The sequence below is a fragment of the Leucoraja erinacea genome, chromosome 12, assembly GCF_028641065.1.
Source record: "Leucoraja erinacea ecotype New England chromosome 12, Leri_hhj_1, whole genome shotgun sequence".
NCBI lineage: Eukaryota > Metazoa > Chordata > Chondrichthyes > Rajiformes > Rajidae > Leucoraja > Leucoraja erinaceus.
In genome coordinates this window covers 25,156,116-25,178,191 of record NC_073388.1, presented here as the reverse complement: position 1 = coordinate 25,178,191, position 22,076 = coordinate 25,156,116, and the positions used below count along the sequence as shown (strand labels likewise).

Sequence of the window (22,076 nt, the reverse complement as noted above, 5' to 3'; positions counted from 1 at the left end):
TACTTAGATAGATCATCAAGGCAAAAAAAAACAAAATCCAATTCAAGTGTATTTTTAAATTCATTTATTAATACCACTAATATTAAGGATATCTGGAGAATAGAAAACCCAACCGGACGGGAATATTCATTTTATTCACCAGTACACAAATCATACTCAAGAATAGATTACTTTTTAGTTGACTCTACGTTTATTCCATTTATTTATAATTCAAAATATCACAACATCATAATTTCAGATCACGCACCAGTAACATTTATGATTAAATTAAATGGAATGTCCGAGAAACAAACATATTGGAGACTTAACCCACAAATCTTGAACGAACGAAAGATCATGCCAGGAATATATTACTAAACAAATCCAAATATTTTTTGAGGTAAATGACAACCCTGACACACCTGCTTCCCTTATGTGGGAGACGTTTAAAGCGTATGCGCGAGGTACATTAATCTCTGCACAAGCATTTTATAATAAAGATAACAGGATTAAACAACAAGCACTGGAAAGTGAAATTAAGTTACTAGATATAGAAAACGCGAGAACGCCATCTACGTTAAAACATAATAAAATTGCTGTACTGAAATATAAATTAAATAAAATGTACTCAGAACAAGTAATAAAACTTTACCAAAAAACTAAACAATTACAGTTTGAATTTGGAGACAAGCCACAAAAACTATTAGCACGCCAGTTGCGAAAAATGGAAGGGGAAAAAATAATTCATAAAATTAGAACAGAGACAGGAGAATTATTAAAAATGCCCAAAGATATAAATGATAGATTTCTACAATACTATCATGACCTTTATTCAACTAAAACGGTAGCACAACCAGAAGGAATAGCAGATTTTTTAATAAAATGTAATTTAAAAGGTTTAGATGTAAATGATAGAGAATTATTAGAAAGGGAAATTACGATAAAGGATATTGAGGAGTCTATTGTCTCTCTAAAAAATGGTAAGGCAATAGGGCCAGACGGTTTAGGTTCAGAATTTTACAAAAAATTTCATGATCTGCTGAGCCCACGCTTGCAAAGACTATATGATTACATTTACACTCAACAGAAACTCCCAGACACCTTAAATGAGTCTATAATAACGCTTATTCCTAAAGCCGACAAAGATCCGGAAGATCCGGGATCATACAGAGCAATTGCACTTCTGAACACAGACCAGAAAATACTAACTAAAATACTAGCACGTAGATTAAGTACAGTGATAAATAAATTAATACACCCTGACCAAACAGGTTTTATTCAGAAACGGTATTCATATTATAATCTAAGAAGATTATTTAATATTATATATACCAAGAGAATTATTAATGAAGATTTAGCAATAATCTCACTTGACGCTGAAAAAGCATTTGATCAGGTCGAATGGCCTTATTTATTTTCGGTGATGGAAAAGATGCAGCTAGGGGAGAAATTTTGCACATGGATAAAACTACTATACACAAATCCTACGGCTAGAATACTTACCAACCAAAGACTTTCATCTAAATTCAGTCTATCTAGAGGTTGTAGACAAGGATGCCCGTTATCTCCATTACTATTTGCACTTGCAATTGAGCCACTTGCAGAAAGAATTAGGGGGCATCCGGAAATATATGGGTATAACACTAAAGACACAGTGAATAAAATTTCTTTATATGCAGATGACGTATTAATTTACATCACTAAACCAGAAATTAGTATCCCAAACCTATTAAAACTAATAAACCAATTTGGTGCACTTTCAGGATACAAAATAAATTGGAATAAAAGTGAAATTATGCCAATAAGGGAACATAACAAACAGATAATACAACAATTCCCATTTAAAGTAGTAAATGAAAAATTTAAATATCTAGGTATCTACGTAACTAAGATATATACATCATTATTTAAAGCGAATTTCCCTCCATTATTGAATAAATTACATAAGAATATCCAATACTGGAAAACATTACCTATCTCAATGGTTGGCAAAAATAATGCCATAAAAATGATTTTTTTTACCACAAATATTATACCTTTTTCAGACGATTTCGATATACCTGGCAAAAAACTTCTTTTAAAAAAATGGACTCTATTTTTTATTATTTTATCTGGGATTATAAGAATCATAGGATAAGCAAAAGACACTTGTGTAAATCAAAAAATAATGGAGGCTTGGTTATACCTAACTTTTTGTTTTATTTCTGGGCAGTTAATATTAAAAATATGAACTTCTGGTTGGGAGAAATAGACCAGCAACCAGACTGGTTAAAAATGGAAAAGGAAGATTGTATGCCTTATGACATTGGTTCGATATTATTTGCTACGTCCAAATTAAACAAGAAAATTTACAGGGAAAACCCTATAATATTTAGTGCTATAAAAATTTGGAAACAATTAAAAAATACATTAAAATTAGATAACTTATCTCTTTCTCTTCCAATCGTGAATAATTCATTGTTTAAGCCTTCATGTTTAGACGGGGGTTTTACACAATGGAAGAATAATGGAATTAAAAATATGGGACACCTTTACAAGGAAGGCTCTTTTTTGACATTTCAGGAGTTGCAACAGGTTTATGGACTTCGAGGGAATGATTATTTCAGATATCTTCAACTTAGAAATTATGTTAAATCAAATTCTAAAAACTTTCGAAATAGAAACCCAGAGATTCTTGACGAATGTTGGAATAAGCATCCTAATACAGAAAAATTAATATCTTTTATATATAATATCTTATTAGACAGTGACATCCCTATGACGGACTTACATAGACAAGCATGGGAAAAAGAATTAAATCAGGTAATAACGAAAGACACTTGGGAAGAAAGTTTACAACACATACATCAGTGTTCACTAAACGCCAGACACTCTCTAATACAATTTAAAGTAATACATAGGTTACATTACGCCAAAACAAAATTACATAAAATTTTTCAACATATCTCACCTATATGTGATAAATGTCAACATTCAGAAGCTACGTTATCGCACATGTTTACAAGCTGTACAAAAATTAAAAAATTTTGGGTAAATATTTTTAGTATAATATCCAAAGTAACCAAAACACAACTGGAACCAAACTCAAAATTAATAATACTCGGAATATTAGAATTAAATCAAACACTTAGAATAACACAAAGAAACTTTATCGATTACAGTTTAATAACAGGAAAAAAATTAATCCTAAAATTTTGGAAAGGCCCTACGGCCCCCACAATCAGAATGTGGATTATAGAAATGACGGAGACCTTAAACGTGGAAAGAATTAGACTTGCCCTGTTGGACAAACAGGAATTATTCGTTGGAACATGGTCTCCTTTTATTGAGTACTTAAAGGGTCAGAATAGTTCAGCACAGGAACCTGACTAGCACCCGGACTAAAGATTGGATGAAATACTACACTTTGAAATATACGAACATATCTCGAATGATGTCTTTAAACTTAAACAAACTTTTCCATTCTTCCTTAATTACCTTTTTCACCCCTCTCTTTTTTTTTTTTTTTTTTTTTTTTTTTTTTTTTTTTTTTTTTTTTTCCTTTTTTTTCCCCCTCTTTTTCCCTCTTCTTTCCCTCTATTTCACCTATCCTTTTAGTTCTATCTAGTTATAAAAAAAAACGAAGAAAAATGTAAAAAATATTGGAGACAATGTAATAATAACTGTCAATGTTATCATTTTAAAAATGTAAGACAGTAATGATGTAATAGACTATGTACTTATCTCCAATAATAATAAAAATATTAAAAAAAAAAAAAAAATGAATGGCGGTGCAGGCTCAAAGGGCCGAATGGCCTACCCCTGCACCTATTTTCAATGTTTCTATGTTTCTATGATCCAACCTTTCACCAGGGATTCTGTTTCATAGAATTTATCCACTGTATATATGTTAGCGACATAGAGTGGAAGAAAATCAATAGCGCAACAACCTTTTGTTTATAATGTAGTTGCCAGCCTTCTACTTTGCACAGCATCAATCCTTACAAAGGTAACTAATTAGACTATCAACAATAGGCAATCAGGTATTGGAAAACAGCTTCATGCATCACTGGTGACTTTGCTGATCAATAGCCAGTGCCTGCATTGTTTCATTAATCTTACAAATAATTTATTGTTATTTATTCAGATTGTAAGCATAAGCACCTCATGACCCTCTCCTTGTATTTTGGTCCATCATGGCTTTTCTGTTCTTTATATCATCTGTGTTTAGAAGATAATACAAAAAAAGCCCTGCGAGAAATTGCTCTCCAGTTCTTATTTCCCTCTGCTGGAGCTTCTGCATATTCCATGAGTTCACTAATTTAATGAAGTAATACATAGACTCTTTATTAATGGCTTATTTGAAGATAGAATTCTGGTTTTCTATCTAGTGCTCTGAAACTATTTGTCTTCTCCCGCCAGAGACTTCATTCCATGCACTGAATGAGACATCATTTGGTGCACAATGGTATTTCGGTGTTACGCTCCTAAATTGCCTTCTGCTATAAATGTTCTAAAAACAAGTTATTTGTTGAAGATCAATGCAAACAATTGGACTAATTGGTGCAAGCTACATCTTCATTCGAATGGCATTTAAAAGAGTTCAACTTGAAATTTTAACTGCAATTAAAAAATACATGCGTATGACCATGCCATTTGCTAGTTTCTTCACCATTCCAGCTAATTATTCCGACTGTCTCCAAGATCATCATCCTGTTGATTTTATATCAGGGTAGATTTTTATGATTTCAGAAGATGGGTGATGACAGTGTGAAGGAATCCAATATTGTTCTCCTTGGAACTATACTTGTACCAACCTTTCCCAGACTAGAACACAGATCAGTACAACACAAAACAGGCCCTACGGCCCACAATGTTTTTGCCGAGCATGATGCCAAGGTCAATTTTTTATGTGCCTGCACATAATTCATGTCATTCCATTCCCTGTATATCCGTATGCCTATCCAAAAGTCTCTTAAATGCCACTATCGTATCAGTCTGAACCACGAACACATCAGCGCATTCCAAACACTGATCATCTCCTGTGTAAAATACTTCCCCGGCATATCTCCTTTAAACTTTGCCCATCTTAACTTAAAGCTACGTCCTCTAGTATTTGATTTTTTCATGCTGGGAAAAGGGTTCTCAGGAGACTACACATGCTAGAATCACGGGCAAATAAAGCTGCATCTATCCTCGAGGTGAGGTGAATGCATTAGATGAGATTGAAGGAGGTACAGGCGAATCTCTGTCTTACCTGAGAGAGTTGTTTAGTACTCTGGATGGAGTTGAGGGAAGAAGTGTAGGGATAAGGTGTAATTCCTTCTATTATTTCTGGGGGAAATGCCAGGGAAAGGGGAGGGATGTGTGGGGAAGAATGAGCAAACTAGGAATCACAGAGAAAATAGGCCCTGCAGAAACCAAAAATGGATGGGGAAGGGAAGATGTGACTGGTGGGATCACATTGTAACTGGTGAAAATGTGCAAGAATATGATGCTGCATCCCAAGAGCAAAAAGTCTCACCTCGAGAACAGATACAGCTTTATTTGCCCGTGAATCTAGCCTTTGTTCTCGTGTGTCTCCATATAAACTAATAAACCTGAAACAGGTGCCACAAACTGGAAAACATATTAATTTTTAGCCTATTAACTCTGCCTAGGTTCAGCTCAGTCGGAGTTAGATGTAAAGATGCAGGAGAAGTTATAAATAGTCCTGAAATTGGATTTCTATGTTACGAGGTACCTGCAGTTACAAGGCCTTGAGCCACTTGGGATTAGCAAATAAAACAATATTGTGTTCATTTACTGTCCAATTTAGTGTTAAATCAGATATCATGTTGCCATGCTGTAACAGGTTTCAGTGGATATTTTTGTAATGCTCTCTGTAATCAAAGAGCAACTGATCGCTTCCTCAAGGGTTTCTAGGTTTTTTTTCTCTTACAATTATTAACTAAGGACATCTCTGTTATTGTGTAACTTTCATTGCATATCAATTTCTTTGTATTATTCCCCAAACAGATTTCCAACAAAGGCATCAACACACATTCAGACAAAAATAATTCCTACCATTTCTGCAGAACAATCACAAGATAACTTTTATTGTGTTCATTGCAAATAGGCACTTCACTTCACTGCAACACACAAACAACCACACTTACATATGTACATGTGTCCACTCATGTATTCACATATGTGCACTTATGGCATATACACATTGGCCCTATCACTCTATTCAATGTTCTTGTGTTACACCAAAAATGTGTTTATTCTCTTCTTTACCACTGAATCCATATCATATTCAGTTCAATACTTGTGGCACATTCTTTATTCCTCCTGAGGATTTCAAAAGCATCAAATCCCATTTCCCATTATTCCTCGTTTCTTTTCAGCTTTGAATGCCCACGTTTGCTCCTATTTAATCATTAACTTTGTTTATCTCATCTACTATTCTTTTGCAACTTTGTCACTTTCCAGCAATATAGGTTCCCAACATGTTTTCATCAAATTGTAAGGCTAATCCAAATTATTGACCACTGGTTGTGGTATAGTATCCTATGTAGGCAGTAATAGATTGATTGTGTCATCTGCTTGCCTTTGCTTATCTCCATTGCCTTGTGTTGGATGCAACTTGTCAGTTTCTCAATAACCTCAGTCCATTAACATTTGTAATTGTGGAAAGGTGATCCAAAATAATACCACAATGTACACAATTCATCAGAGATCTGCCAGCAAATGGTTCCCTACCTTGGAATGCACAATTCCTTTGGGATTGCAAGGGTCCAGACTTTAATGACGCTGGGATAGTTTAGTTAGAAACTACCTGAGTTCTTACAAGGACCACCTTATGACATAATTAGGCATTTGCAGGAAGGCACATATTTTACCAAATCTGCAGGTCAAAAAGGTCTGAAACTTCAGTTCTAAAGTACCAGAACTAAAAATGACAGCCTTTTGTCACAGCAATATAAGTTTGTAGTCATCCTTGTATCTAATAGCATTACAGTTATTGTTTTGATATGTGTTTGCTTACGATATAGGTAAAACTAGCACATATTAGCAGGAGAAAGATGGCTCCACACACACTCGTGTTGGGATCAAAAGCAAGAATTATTTATTTCCAAGTTAAAGATCACAGACTGATTTACATAATTATATGCGCGAGTCTGAGCATGTACGAGAATGAGTACAGCTCGCATGCATAAATTACATGGATATTGTCACAGTTATCCCTTTTGATTAGAATCTGAATGCAGATGACCAAAAGGCTATGGAATGATATGAGATAGCAAAAGCCAGATCTGTTATTTAAGTAGGACATTAAGAGTCACCTTACAAAAAACATTATTGACGTTGAAGGTTTTGTGGATTTAATTTTAGAAATCTTGGTCTATTGTACAAGAAATTACCAGGACTGGCACCTTAATGAAAGAAGGTGGGAAGGGATGTTTAGCAACCTTTCCTAGTCTTGCATGATGTATAATAATTGGTGCCCTTCAGCATTTAAGGCCACAGCAACATATCTCCAAGATAATTTTTTTTTTTAATATTTCTTTACATTCATTACTAGGTCTGGAAATTATGTTCATCCATATGTACTGAATTCTCTCTAAAATACAAACATCTTGAAAGTACAGTATCCCAAGATTTTAAGCGAATTTTTCGATTGAATCAGCTTGAATTAAGAGCTGTTTTTCCATTTTGTACTGACAAATATAAATGGCTTAAACACAAACTGCTGGAGTAACTCAGTGGGACAGGCAGCGTCTCTGGAGAGAAGGAATGGGTAACGTTTAGGGTCGAGACCCTTCTTACCAGACTGATTCCTGGGATGTCAGGACTTTCATATGAGGAAAGACTGGATAGACTTGGCTTGTACTCGCTAGAATTTAGAAGATTGAGGGGGGATCTTATAGAAACGTACAAAATTCTTAAGGGGTTGTACAGGCTAGATGCAGGAAGATTGTTCCCAATGTTGGGGAAGTCCAGAACAAGGGGTCACACAGTTTAAGGATAAGGGGGAAATCTTTTAGGACCGAGATGAGAAAAAAATTCACACAGAGAGTGGTGAATCTCTGGAATTCTCTGCCACAGAAGGTAGTTGAGGCCAGTTTATTGGCTATATTTAAGAGGGAGTTAGATGTGGCCCTTGTGGCTAAAGGGATCAGAGGGTATGGAGAAAAGGCAGGTACAGGATACTGAGTTGGATGATCAGCCATGATCATATTGAATGGAGTTGCAGGCTCGAAGGGCCGAATGGCCTACTCTTGCACCTATTTTCTATGTGTCTATGTTAAGAAATCGACCTGAAACGTCACCTATTCCTTCCCTATAGAGATGCTGCCTGTCCCAATGAATTACTCCAACATTTTGTGTCTATCTTCAGTTTAAATCAGCATCTGTAGTTCTTTCCTACACAATTTAAATAGCTTCGTGTTCGTTGATAGTTCTCTTTTCTCGTGACTAATCAACCTCAACTTCTCATCACTGTAGTTTTTAGTATCAAGCTCCTTGCTCTGTTCAATAACATTCAGTGAAACACATCAGTGTCCCTTGAAGGTAAAGCATGTACAATTGAACAGAATGTTCTATATCTACAAGAGCTTGTTGAGATGTGTTGCTTGCTGCCCTCTGGTGGTTTCACAGCTTGTTTCGGTATCTTCCATTCAACTTGCAGGTTAAGAGATTTTGGCCAAAGATTGGCTTTACATCTTTATTACATACAGTTTATTTTCCAACTGTTGGATGCAAAATAATTAATGATGAGAAATGTATTGCACATTAACTCTTACCTTATTTGCACGATGACTGAGAATATTCAACATAATTAAAGAACAATGCACAAACATGAAGACACAAAGTGCTGGAGAAACTCAGCAGGTCAGGCAGCATCCCTGGAAAACATGGATGGGTGATGTTTCGAGTTGGAACCCTTCTTCTTAATGTCACCTATCCACATTCCCCAGAGATACTCCCTGACCTGCTGAGTTACTCCAGCACTTTTTGTCCTTTTGTGTGAACCAGCATCTGCAGTTCCTTATTTCTACAATGCAAAATCAAGGGTTACTTCAGAGACCATCAGCAAAATGAAGACAATATCCTTATTTCTCCCTTCATGCTCACCTCCAATTATAGATGCAAGAGCAAGTGGGTAGCTTTCTCAGTAAGGTCATCATCCAGCAGTTCAGTTGCCTCTGTGGCTTCCCTCCCCCAGGAATCCCAGTCCCACCAACAACACTGCCATCCCACCCCTTTTCCTCGGCACCCAGTCCTGAACCAGTAGATCACTCAATGTTGCCAAAGCCTCTTGTTCTTTGTTCTTCTTTACCCTCCCTCAATCCCATTCACTCAATCCCATTCGTGCAAGTGTGTCCCAGACCCCCACTGAGCAGCTGCCCTTCTTGTCCACACTGTGCACACTGCCAATCCCTCCTCCCCCAGTATAAGCCAAGAGGTGGTTCATCACTATGGGGGCACGAGGGGTGGGGTAGTGACACCAGGTTACTAGAAGGCAGGAGCTCATCTCTTGGACAATGGAAGCTGCTGTCTCCCACAGCACAGCTTCCAGAAACTTCCCCATCCCATCACTTTTTGCCCAAAATATTAATAGATGGATTGGAAGGGGTAAGGGGTAGGAGGGAAATGCAAGCAAATGGGATTTGCCCAGTATATCAATTAAATTGACAAGGACAAGATAGGCCAAAGGGTCTGTTTCCATGCTGTACAGCTCCACAACTCATTTAACTGCTGATTGCCTGGTATCTGTGTGAGATGATATTCCAAGTCCAAAAAGTAGTTAAGAAGACAAATCACATTATGGCCTTTAGTGTGAAGAGGTTAGAGTTCAAATAAAGGGAGATGTTGTTACAGTTGTGGAAGAGGCCATACCTGGAATACTGCACATGGTTTTCATCCCCCTGCTTAAAAAAAAAGATATGATGGCATTGGAGGCTGTCCAAAGGAGATTTGCCTAGCTAATTCCAGGGCTGAGAGGATTATCCTATCTACAGATAATGAATTGGATCTGTATTCCTTGCAGTTTAGAAGAAAAAACTGGTCGCTTATGTAAATATATAAGATTCCCAGTTGGGAATGACAAGGTAGAAATTAAGATGTTTTCGCTGGGTGAGGCATGAACAAGGGGATATAGTCAGAAAATGAGGTGCCAGTCATTAAAACTGAGGTGTGGAAATATCTTCTCTCACAGGGTGTTGTATCACTGCAGATGGGGAGGCCTGGTGATTAGGCCAGATATTTAAAATGAAGATAGAATCAATATTTGAAAGATCATGAATTGAGGGTTAGGGAAAACTGGCAATAAAGATGTGTTGAGACCAGCATTGATCAATCACAATCACATTGATGGTAGGCAGACTTGAGGGCCACATGGCCTACTCCTGCTCCTATTTTCCAGTGTAACCTATTCCCTTTCTTACATTTTTACATTGTTCACCTATCCTTCCAATCTACCATTCTCATCCCTCTTTTAGAGGCCTACCATTGATTTCTTTAACATTGCAACCTATTAGCTCCATGACAACTTCATTTTGCATAATAAAGTCCAGCGTGGTGTTAATCCGAATGGGCTAAAGCCTACATAGAATATCAGACAAATTCATTTCAAAAGAATATATTGAGTGTTTGTGTTCACTCAAAATAATTTCAGGTCCAATGTGGTAATAATTGCTTGTAAACCATGTCCATTTTTTTAAGTTAACGTTTTGGTAATTATAAAATATCAGCAAATGGTGAAGAGCTTCAAATTTTCATAAACTAAATGATGATCTAAGCCTGCCTCTACCCTTTTGGCAAACCTTCAACTGATTGCTTGACTCAGTCCAATTACTGAACCACAGGATGCATCTTTTGGTGACAGTGTGTTTCTTATCAATTGGCAGCCCCAAGAGTCTGAGGGAAATGGATCACCCACCTCTTCTACTTCCTCAGTTTCCCGACACTCTGATACCAACCAAGAAAAACTCGAAAGGAACAGCTCAGAATCTGAGAAAGCAGGTGAGGGTATTGTGTGAAAAATGCATCCACAGCAATATCATGCTGCCATATAGAAGTTACTTCTACTTCTTAAACTAAAATACATTATTTTTGCTTCTATTGTTTTATTCTCTGAGTTTCTTGTTATATGTGTTATTCTTGTATAAGGGTTAGTTCCTCCAGTGAACAGACATAATTTGATCGCATTAATTGATCATCTATTAACGTCACTGTCAGCTACGTATATGTGTAACTGTGCCATTAAGAACTGAGTGAGACATGTGGTTTGACTTTGATGCATTCTTGTATCAGTTCCGTGTGCAACAAATAACACAAAGGAGACTGTTGGGACTACAAGCACCAGCACTAATTTCTAATGCTATAAATCTTTTATATTACAAGATAACCATAAATAGATGTTTTAAGGTAACTATTTGATTATAATTAAGTGCAGCTGTTTGTTGTAGAAGCAGGATAACAGTTCACAGCGTGCTTCTTTCCTTATTTAGTTAGATCTTATTCAATTGGATCTTCCCTGAACTGTGTCTCATCTATTTGTCCACATTTTCTCCACATCCTTTTATGCATTCGTCTAATTAAAATGTATCAGTCAGAAAAAGGGTCCCGACCAAGAAACGTCACCTATTCCGTTTCTCCAGAGATGCTGCCTGTCCCGTTGAGTCACTTCAGCTTTTAGTGTCTATCTTCGGTTTAAACCAGCATCTGTAGTTCCTTCCTACATCTGTATCAATTTCAAGGCAGGACAATTGTATTGTACCTAGCATCGACAAGCTTTTGTGGGGAAGAGTCCGAGATTTTCAACCTCTGAAGTGAAAAGGAGTTCTTTATTTCTTATCTTGATACATTTATAAATATGTTTCTCCTTCCCCTGGATTTCTCAAATCAGGGGGAAATGTTATCTAACCAATTGAATCATCTTTCTAAACACTTCAATTGGATTTGAAGTAATAAGGTGGCATGAAGATTTATTATTATTTCAATAACAATTTCATAACAGACTAAGATTTGTGTTGAAAGTATTAACTATCAGCAGAGTATGGTACACAAGGCCACAGCCATTTTGAAATGGACCACATTTGCTTGTTATACTTTGCTAGTACTGGGAGGGCAAGGTTTACGATCAGCTTCCACCCTAAACAAGAATCCAGAATCATGGTGAAAAAGAGGATCAATGATGGTAGGGAGGTATCAAATGGGCTGACAATGGTGCAGAGCCCTTTTGTGTGGTCTGTTCATTTTGGCACCATCAATAAAACAAGAATAACATTTTCTGGGAATCTTTGTGAATGACCACTGGCCGTTTTCATATCCTAGCTGGTTTCATGCCATTTCATGTTCCGCAGAATTATTGGAATTCTTGAAATAAAAAATAAAATGAAAACCATGTCTCATGTTTTCACAACATGTCAGTTTGGACTTCTGTGGACTTTGTACTCTCCTAGGTGGAAACGACTGTCAAGTTATTTCACAAGACATGGTGCTGCATCTGGAGGATGTAATGGAGCAGCTTAGGAACTCATTTCCTTCCCCCAAAGGTAAGTCCTTCTCCAGAGCATAAAAATATATAATTAATGAAGAACGTACATCATTTTATGGGTGACCCAATCGTTAGATGGTTCTCGAATGAGTGGAGAAGAATATATCATGTAAAAAGATGGTAGATGTTCCCATTGGTGGATGTTTCAAGAACCAGGAGTGAAAGATTTAGAAATTGAGGCGTATAATATAATGGGTATGTGATTTAAAAAAAGCCTGTTTACACTGGGACAGGGAGAACAGGACTATCAAGGGGGAATTGGATGGAGGGGTGAGAAAAGGTCACAATCAATGGGAACCAAATGACCACCTTCTGTGTTACAACAATTCTATAGTTCCACAGCCTCTCGTTGTTGCCCTGTGAATATTTCCTGTCAACCTTTGTGCAACTTCACTGTACTAATTGCATAAAATCATAATCTTTAAATTAATTGGGGCATGGATTGAAGAATGGGGTGTGGGAGGGGAGGGGTCGTTTCATTAAACACATTAAATTAAATTAAATACTTGAACGTTTGCTCATTTATGTGACTAATTTGGTGAATTTAAAGGTAAAAAATTTGAATGGCCCAAAGGAGAAAATAAGTTAGCATCAAATATTGGGTGGAAATGAAGTAAATTGATGAATATATTAAAATCAGTTATGAGGTGTTGTTTGTGCACCAAGTCCCCTGGACTTACAAAAGTTATCAATGATTTCAAGCAGGTTATGCCATCAAAAACATAAAACCACAAGTTCCAATTCCATGCATTTTAAATTGAAAATAACTTTTGATTTATTGATTGCAACATAAGAAATTGGAATAGGAGTAGGTCATAGGGCCCTTCATGAATACTCTGCCATTTATCTATATCATGGCTTATATTCTACCTCAGCACCTTTTCGTAGCACTCGCCCATTGAGTCCGTGCTAACCAGCGATAACCGATAACTTTACAAAAATATTTCTTTGTCCAGAAGTATTTGAGCAAATTGGTATGGGTCCCCAACATGGCTGCAGTTTAATGCCTGTTTTGATAGCTGAATAGCTCCCTATCTACATGTCTATAGTTGACAGGCGTAGGCAAGTGCGGCTTCTGTCGTCACAGCCCAATATTCAGGTTATCCCATTTCTTCACTCACAATCTAGGTAGCAGGTGGTTGACTTTGTTTCCTGTCTCAAACAAAATGGCAGCTGTAAGGTGCATGAGTGACTTGCTCTTCATTTTTTCCTTCTTCCATGGGAAATTTGACCTCTCCATTCAGTAGCTTCCCATTTTAACATGGCCAGATCATGAACTCCGTGAGCAGAGAGTGCAGGCCGCAGATATCACATTGTGACAGTTTTGCAACTCCAACCAGTGAGGAGTCTAAGTAGATGGAAAATAATACATTGGAACCTTGATATTACACAAGTGTTGGGGTTGACCTAAACACCCATCTTATAAGCTACCCACATTCTACATCAAATTAATATTTACCTAATTTCTGTGTTGGGGGACGTAATAATCTCCATTATTCAATACTGCGAAGGAATGAGGCACATTATATCAAGGTTGCACAATGTTTTCATTGATGTTAATCATGAGTAATATTTTGCATCACCAAGAGAGTTAATTGATTGGCAATAAAAGTTTTTTTTAATTTTTTTTAATTATTATTAATTTATTGAACATGTTAAAAAATACAAACACAAATAAACTTGTATCGTTTTCAAGAAAGATTTGCTATTCTTCCCTTCCTTTTTATGTTTCCTTCAGGTGAATCCTCCAATCACTTGAAGAGAACACACAAATGATGGAAGACATCTGAATGAATCAGTCTGAAGAAGGGTCTCGACCCAAAACGTCACCCATTCCTTCTCTCCAGAGATGCTGCCAGTCCGGCATTTTGTGTCTATCTTTGAATTAATCCCTTTGCTGGAACCAGCTCGCCATCACTGAAGCTCAAGTGTAAAAGCATAACCCAGCACAGGATATAACCATTTGGGTCCTGCTGGTTCTGGAAGAGATACAAAGGTCTTGGATTTAGTAGGATCTCAATTATTCAGTGAACTCCTAGTTTTGTGAGTCCAGTAATCACCAACCAGAACATCCAACTCTGAGACGACCAAAACAAAGAAACTCACTTTGTCTTTTATTTCTTGAGTCACCAAAAAGCCACTTACAGTCCTAATATAAACATGATTTTATAGTAGAAATTGTTCACCGAAAAATATTTCGGCAGTACAAGTGAGAATTAATGAATGGGAAATATTTTGTGGAAATATGAGGGGCAGGAGGATTTAGGGGTATCTGAAGGGTTTTCTTATTCAAGGAACCATCAACTAGCTAAGGTAGAATCTAAATCAAGAGCAGGTTCGATAAAGGATGCTGAAAAACACTTTGGATAAAATGTCAAGACTTTTCATTCATCAAATTAAAACCATCTTTATGAAGTTGTGATTTATAAAAAAAGTATACATTCTGTGGTAAGATCTCATCACCATTGGGGGAAATAGAAAAAAGAACATAAGCTGTACTTTCAACACCTGAAAATGTACGTAGTAATATATTGCATTGTCCTAGTAAATTCATTGATGAGTTTAGTTGGAAACAGGAAATTTATATTTCTTTGCACCTTGTCATTAAAAAAAAGTTTTGGTCTTAGTATTCAGGGATTAAAGAGTTCTTACGTTTTGACGGGTAGAATGTGTCTTTGGGATGCAAGAATATGAAAGATTTATAAGGTGCATTTGTGAGTAATGTGAGAAGTGAAAATCCAAGGCATCTTTCTACTAGGTAGAATTTTCCTTTTGGATTCTATAACTCTGAATATTGAAAGTTGTCTTTTGAAAAGAAGGTAAGGTGTGATCTTGATATTGCTCGCCCCATTATATCATGGTTTTGGAAATACATATCATATTGGAAGAGTTGGCTTTAAGTGTTGAAAAACTGAAGATTAATGTGTCTGGACATGTTGTGAAATTGAAGTTTAGATGGGATATTGTATGTAACAGATTAGAAAGTGATTTCTGGAATCTTGTGAAAGCGAGCACCTAAGTAGTGTGTTTGAACTTTTGAAGAACCAATAAAATCATGAGGGGAATAGAAAGTGTGAATGCACAGATTTATTTTATCCCAGGGCAGTGGAATCATGAACTAGGGAGATGAGAGGAAAAATACCTCAGAGGAACACGATGGGCAAGTTTTTCACAGGTTACTATAAGCAGCCAGAGGAGGTGGTTGAGTCAGGTACAATAACAACATTTAATGATATGATATCTTTGGTGGATTTGAAATACTCTGAAAAACAGAAAGCTAAAGGATATATTGGTATATTTTAAAACAATATTGAAAGATTATGACTGATTATCAGAAGGCCCAATGCTATGAGGCTTATAATAAAATGTGCTAGAGTACGTTGTGAGATGGAAGGTGGAAAGTGTTTGGATGCGGCAGGATGGAAGTTTACAGGATATTTATATAACTGTAGTACTGAAGATTAGGTATTTTTAAGCCAAAGTTTAAAGGATGTGAAATAGAGTAGAAGGTGCTTTGAGGTTGCAATTTAAAGGATTGTATGTTCTTTATACATTTTTTTTCAAATATTAAAAGGTATTTTGGGGTACTACAAGACAGAAGATTTGAAATTGCCTTTGAGGTGATAATGTGTCTTTCGGGTATTTCTAGATATTGAAGTGCATTTTCCTCAGAACACTTATTGATATGGTTGTGAAATTCAATATTATGAATTTTAGTGATATTGGCAAAGAGAATGTAAAGATAACTGTTTGAAGTTAGCTCCAAAAGATAAAAAAATATTGGATATCTTTGAACATCGTATATGAAATTTTGTCTTGTACTGTTGGGAATGGTCAATGCCTTATGATTTATTGATCATATTGATATAACCAACAACTCTCATTTGTTGAAGACTTTTCTTGATAATGCATACATTTGTGTGTCCTAAAAGCCTGCAATTGTTTTCTAGTACAGGCCTCAAGTAAAACACATAAACAATGAGTACACAATAATAATTTTCAAAGTAACTACAATCTGTTGAATGTATCAAGCCTAGTGTATTTTCCTTGGTACATGTTAGACATAGTACCATTTTTACTCTGAAAATGTGAAAAGGGATAGAAAAAACTCTTCTTATGTCCAATTTGGGTTGCCTTTTCCACGTCTTTTCAGGAAACTGTAGAAGAATGCAAGAATGCAAATAACAAAAACATGTGACTAAGAACATTTCCCAAGGTGTGTGGTTGAGATTCCACTGCAGACTGTATCAATTAATTTACATTAGGTGCAATATTGCCTGCCTTAGATGTGGAAATCACAATGTCAAGAATGTGACTCTTCATGTATTTCCACGAATATGAGGAATCAAATATTGTGACAATTTCCCTTCTTTCCTTTTCATTTGTAATTATTTGTGCTGAACAAACATTGAATGTGTTTCCTTGCGCTGTGAAATGACCAAATATATCATATTCAGCTCAGCAGAATGATGGCAAATTTATGGAGAAAACATTTAGAAAGGAAATTACTCGATGCTTCATAACAAGCTTCAGCGCTCATGAATAAAAATTTTCCTTTAAAGTATGAAAGATTTCACACATTGCCCACCTTGATGAGAGAAAGGATTTTTGAGAGAAGTAGTTTGCGAAAATCTCTACTGGGTGCTAATTCAACATATAATGATCTATTGATGTCAATTGCATTGAATTTCAGAACAGTGTATAGGTGCTTATATATTAAGCATTTACCACAAGAGACTGGGATTGTATTTCTCTTCTAAGAACTTGTAAACTTGCTGGTATCAAAGCTTTATTTCTATAAAACAAATAGCCATAATCTTCAGATCATGTAAATCTGATTAACCTGGCAAAGCAGACAGACCTTTACCTTTCCTTTCTGAGCTGATGTGGCAGCGTAGAGATGTTTATTTTAATATGTTTTGTTTCACGTTATTTGAATGAAATTCAAGAGACCTTTAAGAAACAACTTCAGATCTCAACTGATTCATGTTACATCCAACAAAAAAATGATTATGAACCATGTTGAGGGAATTTTAATGTTTGTCCAATCTGTTCCATCCATGTTTGAGATTGGTGTTGTCTGATGGTTAAAAGCACAAAGTCCTTCTGATCCCAACAGTCACTTTCCTTCACACAATTTAAGTTGAATTGAGGAGGGATATAAGTACACATCCAGTCAACAAGTAACCCAAACATTAGCCAGTTATAGGCAGATTGCTAGGTGTTGGAGATATAGGAATTCCTAAGCTTACAGAAGAATGATAACAACCCTCCAGCTCCGAGAAAGATATGACACAATACCACCCAAGAGATGAATGAATACCAAAAAACCATTTGCCACTGGTTATAATATTTTGTTTAATTCACCACAGGTGAATAGAGACACAAAATGCTGGAGTAAGTCAGGCAGCATCTCTGGAGAAAATGGATAGGTAATGTTTCAAATCGGGACCCTATTTCAGACTGAATCGGTCGCTTCAGTTACTCCAGCATTTTGTGTCTATCTTTGGTCTTAACCAACATCTGCAGTTCCTTTTTGTTACATTTTCACAGATGAAGTTGGGAGACGCTAATCTACCATAAAATGCTTCACGGTGCTTCATTAAGCTCAGAATCTAACACCAGCACCGAAAGTGATAGATGCACTGAACTTTCAACAGAGGGACATTAAAAAGCAGTTGGATTTGAACAGTGATATTTCCAGTTTAAATCATTCCAGGAACATTCATTTCGACTATTCATTAATGTTCATGCTTGTAATCAATCTGATTCCTAACTTGGAATATTTGCTCATTGATTAATATTAGTGGCCTAAATGTGGTGAAGAGTATCACCTGCTGGTGATGTATGTAGAGAGCACGTTCGCATGGAAACATATGAAACTGCAGATCTTGCAATCCTGAGCAAAAGACAAAGTGTTGCAGAGACTCAGTGGGTCAGGCAGCATGTGATGAAGGAATGGACAGATGATGTTTCCGGTCGGGACATTTCTTCAGACTGCTGAAAGAGTCCCGTCCCGAAACATCTTCTGTCCATTCCCTCCACAGATGCTGCCTGACCCACTGAGTAACTCCAGCACTTTGTTTTTAAGCATGTATGCATGCAACTTCTGGAATAAACAGAGGATTGTGAGTTTTCCACAGTTTCCTAATGTCCACCCTGACTGTAAACTATTTATTTGTAGGCATTAATTATTTTTTTTATAATTATTTCTTATTCAGCAATTTCAAACGTGGTGCCAATTCCTATGAGGGGGAGGGGGTAAAATCTCAGAATAAGTAAGAGGAAGTATCCATCAGTGTTCTCTAGCGCTAACATAAACACAGCTTGGGGCCTTTGGTGGAGGTCCTATAATCACCCTGTGAACAATGAGTTGCCATGGTGACGCTGTGCGTTTTAACCTCCTATAAGATGGCTGCCTTCCAGAGCATAGGGTCGGGTGAAGTGAGTGTCCAATCTCCTGTGCCATATGCTTTCCTTTCAGCTTTTTGTGAGAAAGTCTAGACATGTTAAATATTCAGGGATTCATGGCAAACAGTGAATCATACAATCACCTTTTGAGAGCCTTGTTCACCTGCCTTCTGCCACTCCATGGTACAGAAGCCCTTAGTGAGTGGGAGTTGATGAACCCTAACCCTCTCCTCTTTCATCAATGACTTTGCTTGAGCTGGATGGAGACCCTCTTCTCACAAGCGCAAAGTCGACTAAAATGTTATCCCACCCTTTTACCACAATCCATCTGAATTTCCATCTGAACCGCATAAGATAGTGGGTTGAAACTCAGTCCTGCCTGGATGATGATATAAAGGGCATCAAATCATGCAACTACATGTCCAAGAGTTGGTCTCCCCAGCAGTGAATATTGCTGCATAAAATATCTTCCTATTTGTGTTGTATGTATACCACATATTGCCCTCCTCTACTTTATTTTTTGTACTTTAAATTAAATTAGATTCGGCAGTCCTCTCTGTTCAGAATTTAGCAGTGTTGTTGGTAACTCTCATTTGGAATTTCCAAGAGTGGGTTCTGCTGGTAAGCCACCACAACCCACAATTTGGATAGAAAATGTGTTTTGTCCATTTTCTCCTCATATTGGTACTGTCAAAGGTTCCTACTAGCCAATGCAAAGGCTCATACCTGCAGTTGATGCAGGCACAAACCACCTCTGCTCTTTATCCATTTTCTTCCAAATTTTGCTTGTCTATGATTCCTTCCTTAACATTTTTACCTTCTCCCATATCACAGTCTTCTTCCAGGATTTGTGATCGTTCAGTTTTGGTCTTTTTTTTAATCGTCCATTTGATAATTTTCTCAAATTAAATCTGGACGACAGATACAATTTGCTGTCTGTTTATTTTTAAGACTAATAATATCCCTCATTTATCTTCATTATTAATAAGTATTTTTCAGAATTCAAACCATGATTTCAAAATTAACACAGCTCTATCTGTCTCCTGTCCAAAAATGGACAGGGATAGAAGATTTGTAATCTGCTGGTGCTTGCATTGGTCAAAATTTAACATGAATAATAATGAACATGCCTTATTTTCGTTTAGTTCTAATAGCCTTTGCCTGCCTCTGGGGCCAATTGGGGCCTTTATATGTATGGAGGGAAATGTGGGAAAAGAAATCTAAGAATGGAAACTGTCTTTTGTATTATTACCTTTTTTTAAATTAATCAACTTAATGTACAGCTTTTAAAAAAGTATATAAATAAATCTTTTTTTTCCAATGCATTATGAACTTGAATGTTTACTTTTCATTCAGTCTTCTTCAGTTGTAAATGGATTTTCCCCAGATTGAAAGCATCATTTTTGCTAGAGATGGTGTGAATGCGTTTGCTTTATGTAACTTATAAGCATCTACACAGCAGCCTGTAATCACATATTTGCAGGATTGTTTTGGAATAATGGCATTCGGTCAAAAACATTTATGCTGATACTAGGCTTAGTCTTTACCATGCTAATGTATTCCTTCTCATTTATTTGTTACTTCTGATTTATTTGTAAAATACAAATAATTGATGAATTATTTCAAGTAACAGAGAAACATAGAAACATGGAAAATAGGTGCAGGAGTAGGCCATTCGGCCCTTCGAGCCTGCACCGCCATTCAATATGATCATGGCTGATCATCCAACTCAGTATCCTGTACCTGCCTTCTCTCCATACCCCCTGATCCCTTTAGCCACAAGGGCCACATCTAACACCCTCTTAAATATAGCCAATGAACTGGCCTCAACTACCTTCTGCGGCAGAGAATTCCAGAGATTCCCCACTCTCTGTGTGAAAAACGTTTTCCTCATCTCGGTCCTAAAAGATTTCCCCCTTATCCTTAAACTGTGACCCCTTGTTCTGGACTTCCCCAACATCGGGAACAATCTTCCTCCATCTAGCCTGTCCAACCCCTTAAGAATTTTGTAAGTTTCTATAAGATACCCCTCAATCTTCTAAATTCTAGCGAGTACAAACCGAGTCTATCCAGTCTTTCTTCATAGTATTACTATATGCAAAAGCCAGAGAGTGGAGATGTATCTAAAATGCAACATTTTATGTGGGTCGTCGCTGCAGATCTGTCCCAGCCCGTGTGTGCGATTTTGGCGCCGTTGAGAGGGGGGCGGGTTTAAAACGCGATTTTCCCTAGGCTGTTCAAATCGAGCTTGTTCAGCCTGCTGAGTTGCTGACGAAAAATCGCTTGGAGGTTTGTTCGCTGGAGATATTTTTACATTTAGCGGGTTTATTTAATTATTATAGTAGTTTAAAAATTATCCTCCAAACCCGCGTCCGCCGACCACGGGCCGGATCTCATACAGGGGACAACGGAAGGTAGGTTGTTTATTTTTACATTAAAAAGCGCTTCTTAAGAGCCCTTTATACAAAGTTTAATGTTGCGAGTAGCTAATTTGGGGCCCCATTAAATCCCACAGTATTTTTCTGGGCATTTGGGCTTCAAATCTACTGCAATGGAAACGTTCTAAACCAGTCCGTTCCACAGGATCCCACTCGAAAGCTGATTTAAATGGCCATTAATTTACAGCAATTGAACACTAAATTCCTTCCATTTGGTCTATAAATTAATGTAAATGAGATTTAAAAATCATGTTTTATCGTGAATTCTTTGTGAATGTTATTTGGACACTTAGGCTATTTAAAAATGTTAATCTTTTCTTAAGAAATGGATAGATGTTTAGATCTAGTAATTGAAGTTTGGAATTAGCTACATTTGGGTAACTAACTAATTATATGCTTTAATTTCAGGTCATCCAAGTAAGATTATTTTATATTTGTTTCAGAATGCTTCAATCTATGATAAGTGAAAATGTCATTTAGTTCTCTTAATTTTTAAGAAAGTTATGGGCTTTTGACTGTCCACGATCACAGCTTTTTTGTTATGTCCATAGAAAATCAATAGGGAACAAGATGCTAATTTCCGAGTATGAAAATGGCCATAACCTTTTTAATACTTGAGAAATGAAAGTGAATTAGGTGTCAAATTAAACTTATTTTTATGCTTTATCTGATGGGATAAATTGCAGACTTGATTTTAAAAATCTCAAAATTTTGTAACATTG

At 36.6% G+C, this 22,076-nt stretch overlaps 1 protein-coding gene across 3 annotated transcripts in view; it reads left to right on the top strand.

Annotated features, from left to right (window-relative positions):
* drp2 (dystrophin related protein 2) overlaps nucleotides 1–20,244 on the top strand; it is a 103,229-nt gene extending 82,985 nt beyond the window's left edge. For all 3 annotated transcript variants that reach the window (XM_055643872.1, XM_055643870.1, XM_055643873.1), the window contains 3 exons: nucleotides 10,854–10,968; nucleotides 12,411–12,503; nucleotides 14,244–20,244. In XM_055643872.1, the coding sequence (XP_055499847.1) occupies nucleotides 10,854–10,968; nucleotides 12,411–12,503; nucleotides 14,244–14,281 (246 nt within the window). In that variant the 3' untranslated portion in view covers nucleotides 14,282–20,244. The remainder of the gene's footprint in view (nucleotides 1–10,853; nucleotides 10,969–12,410; nucleotides 12,504–14,243) is intronic.
* Nucleotides 20,245–22,076: the final 1,832 nt, after the last annotated feature.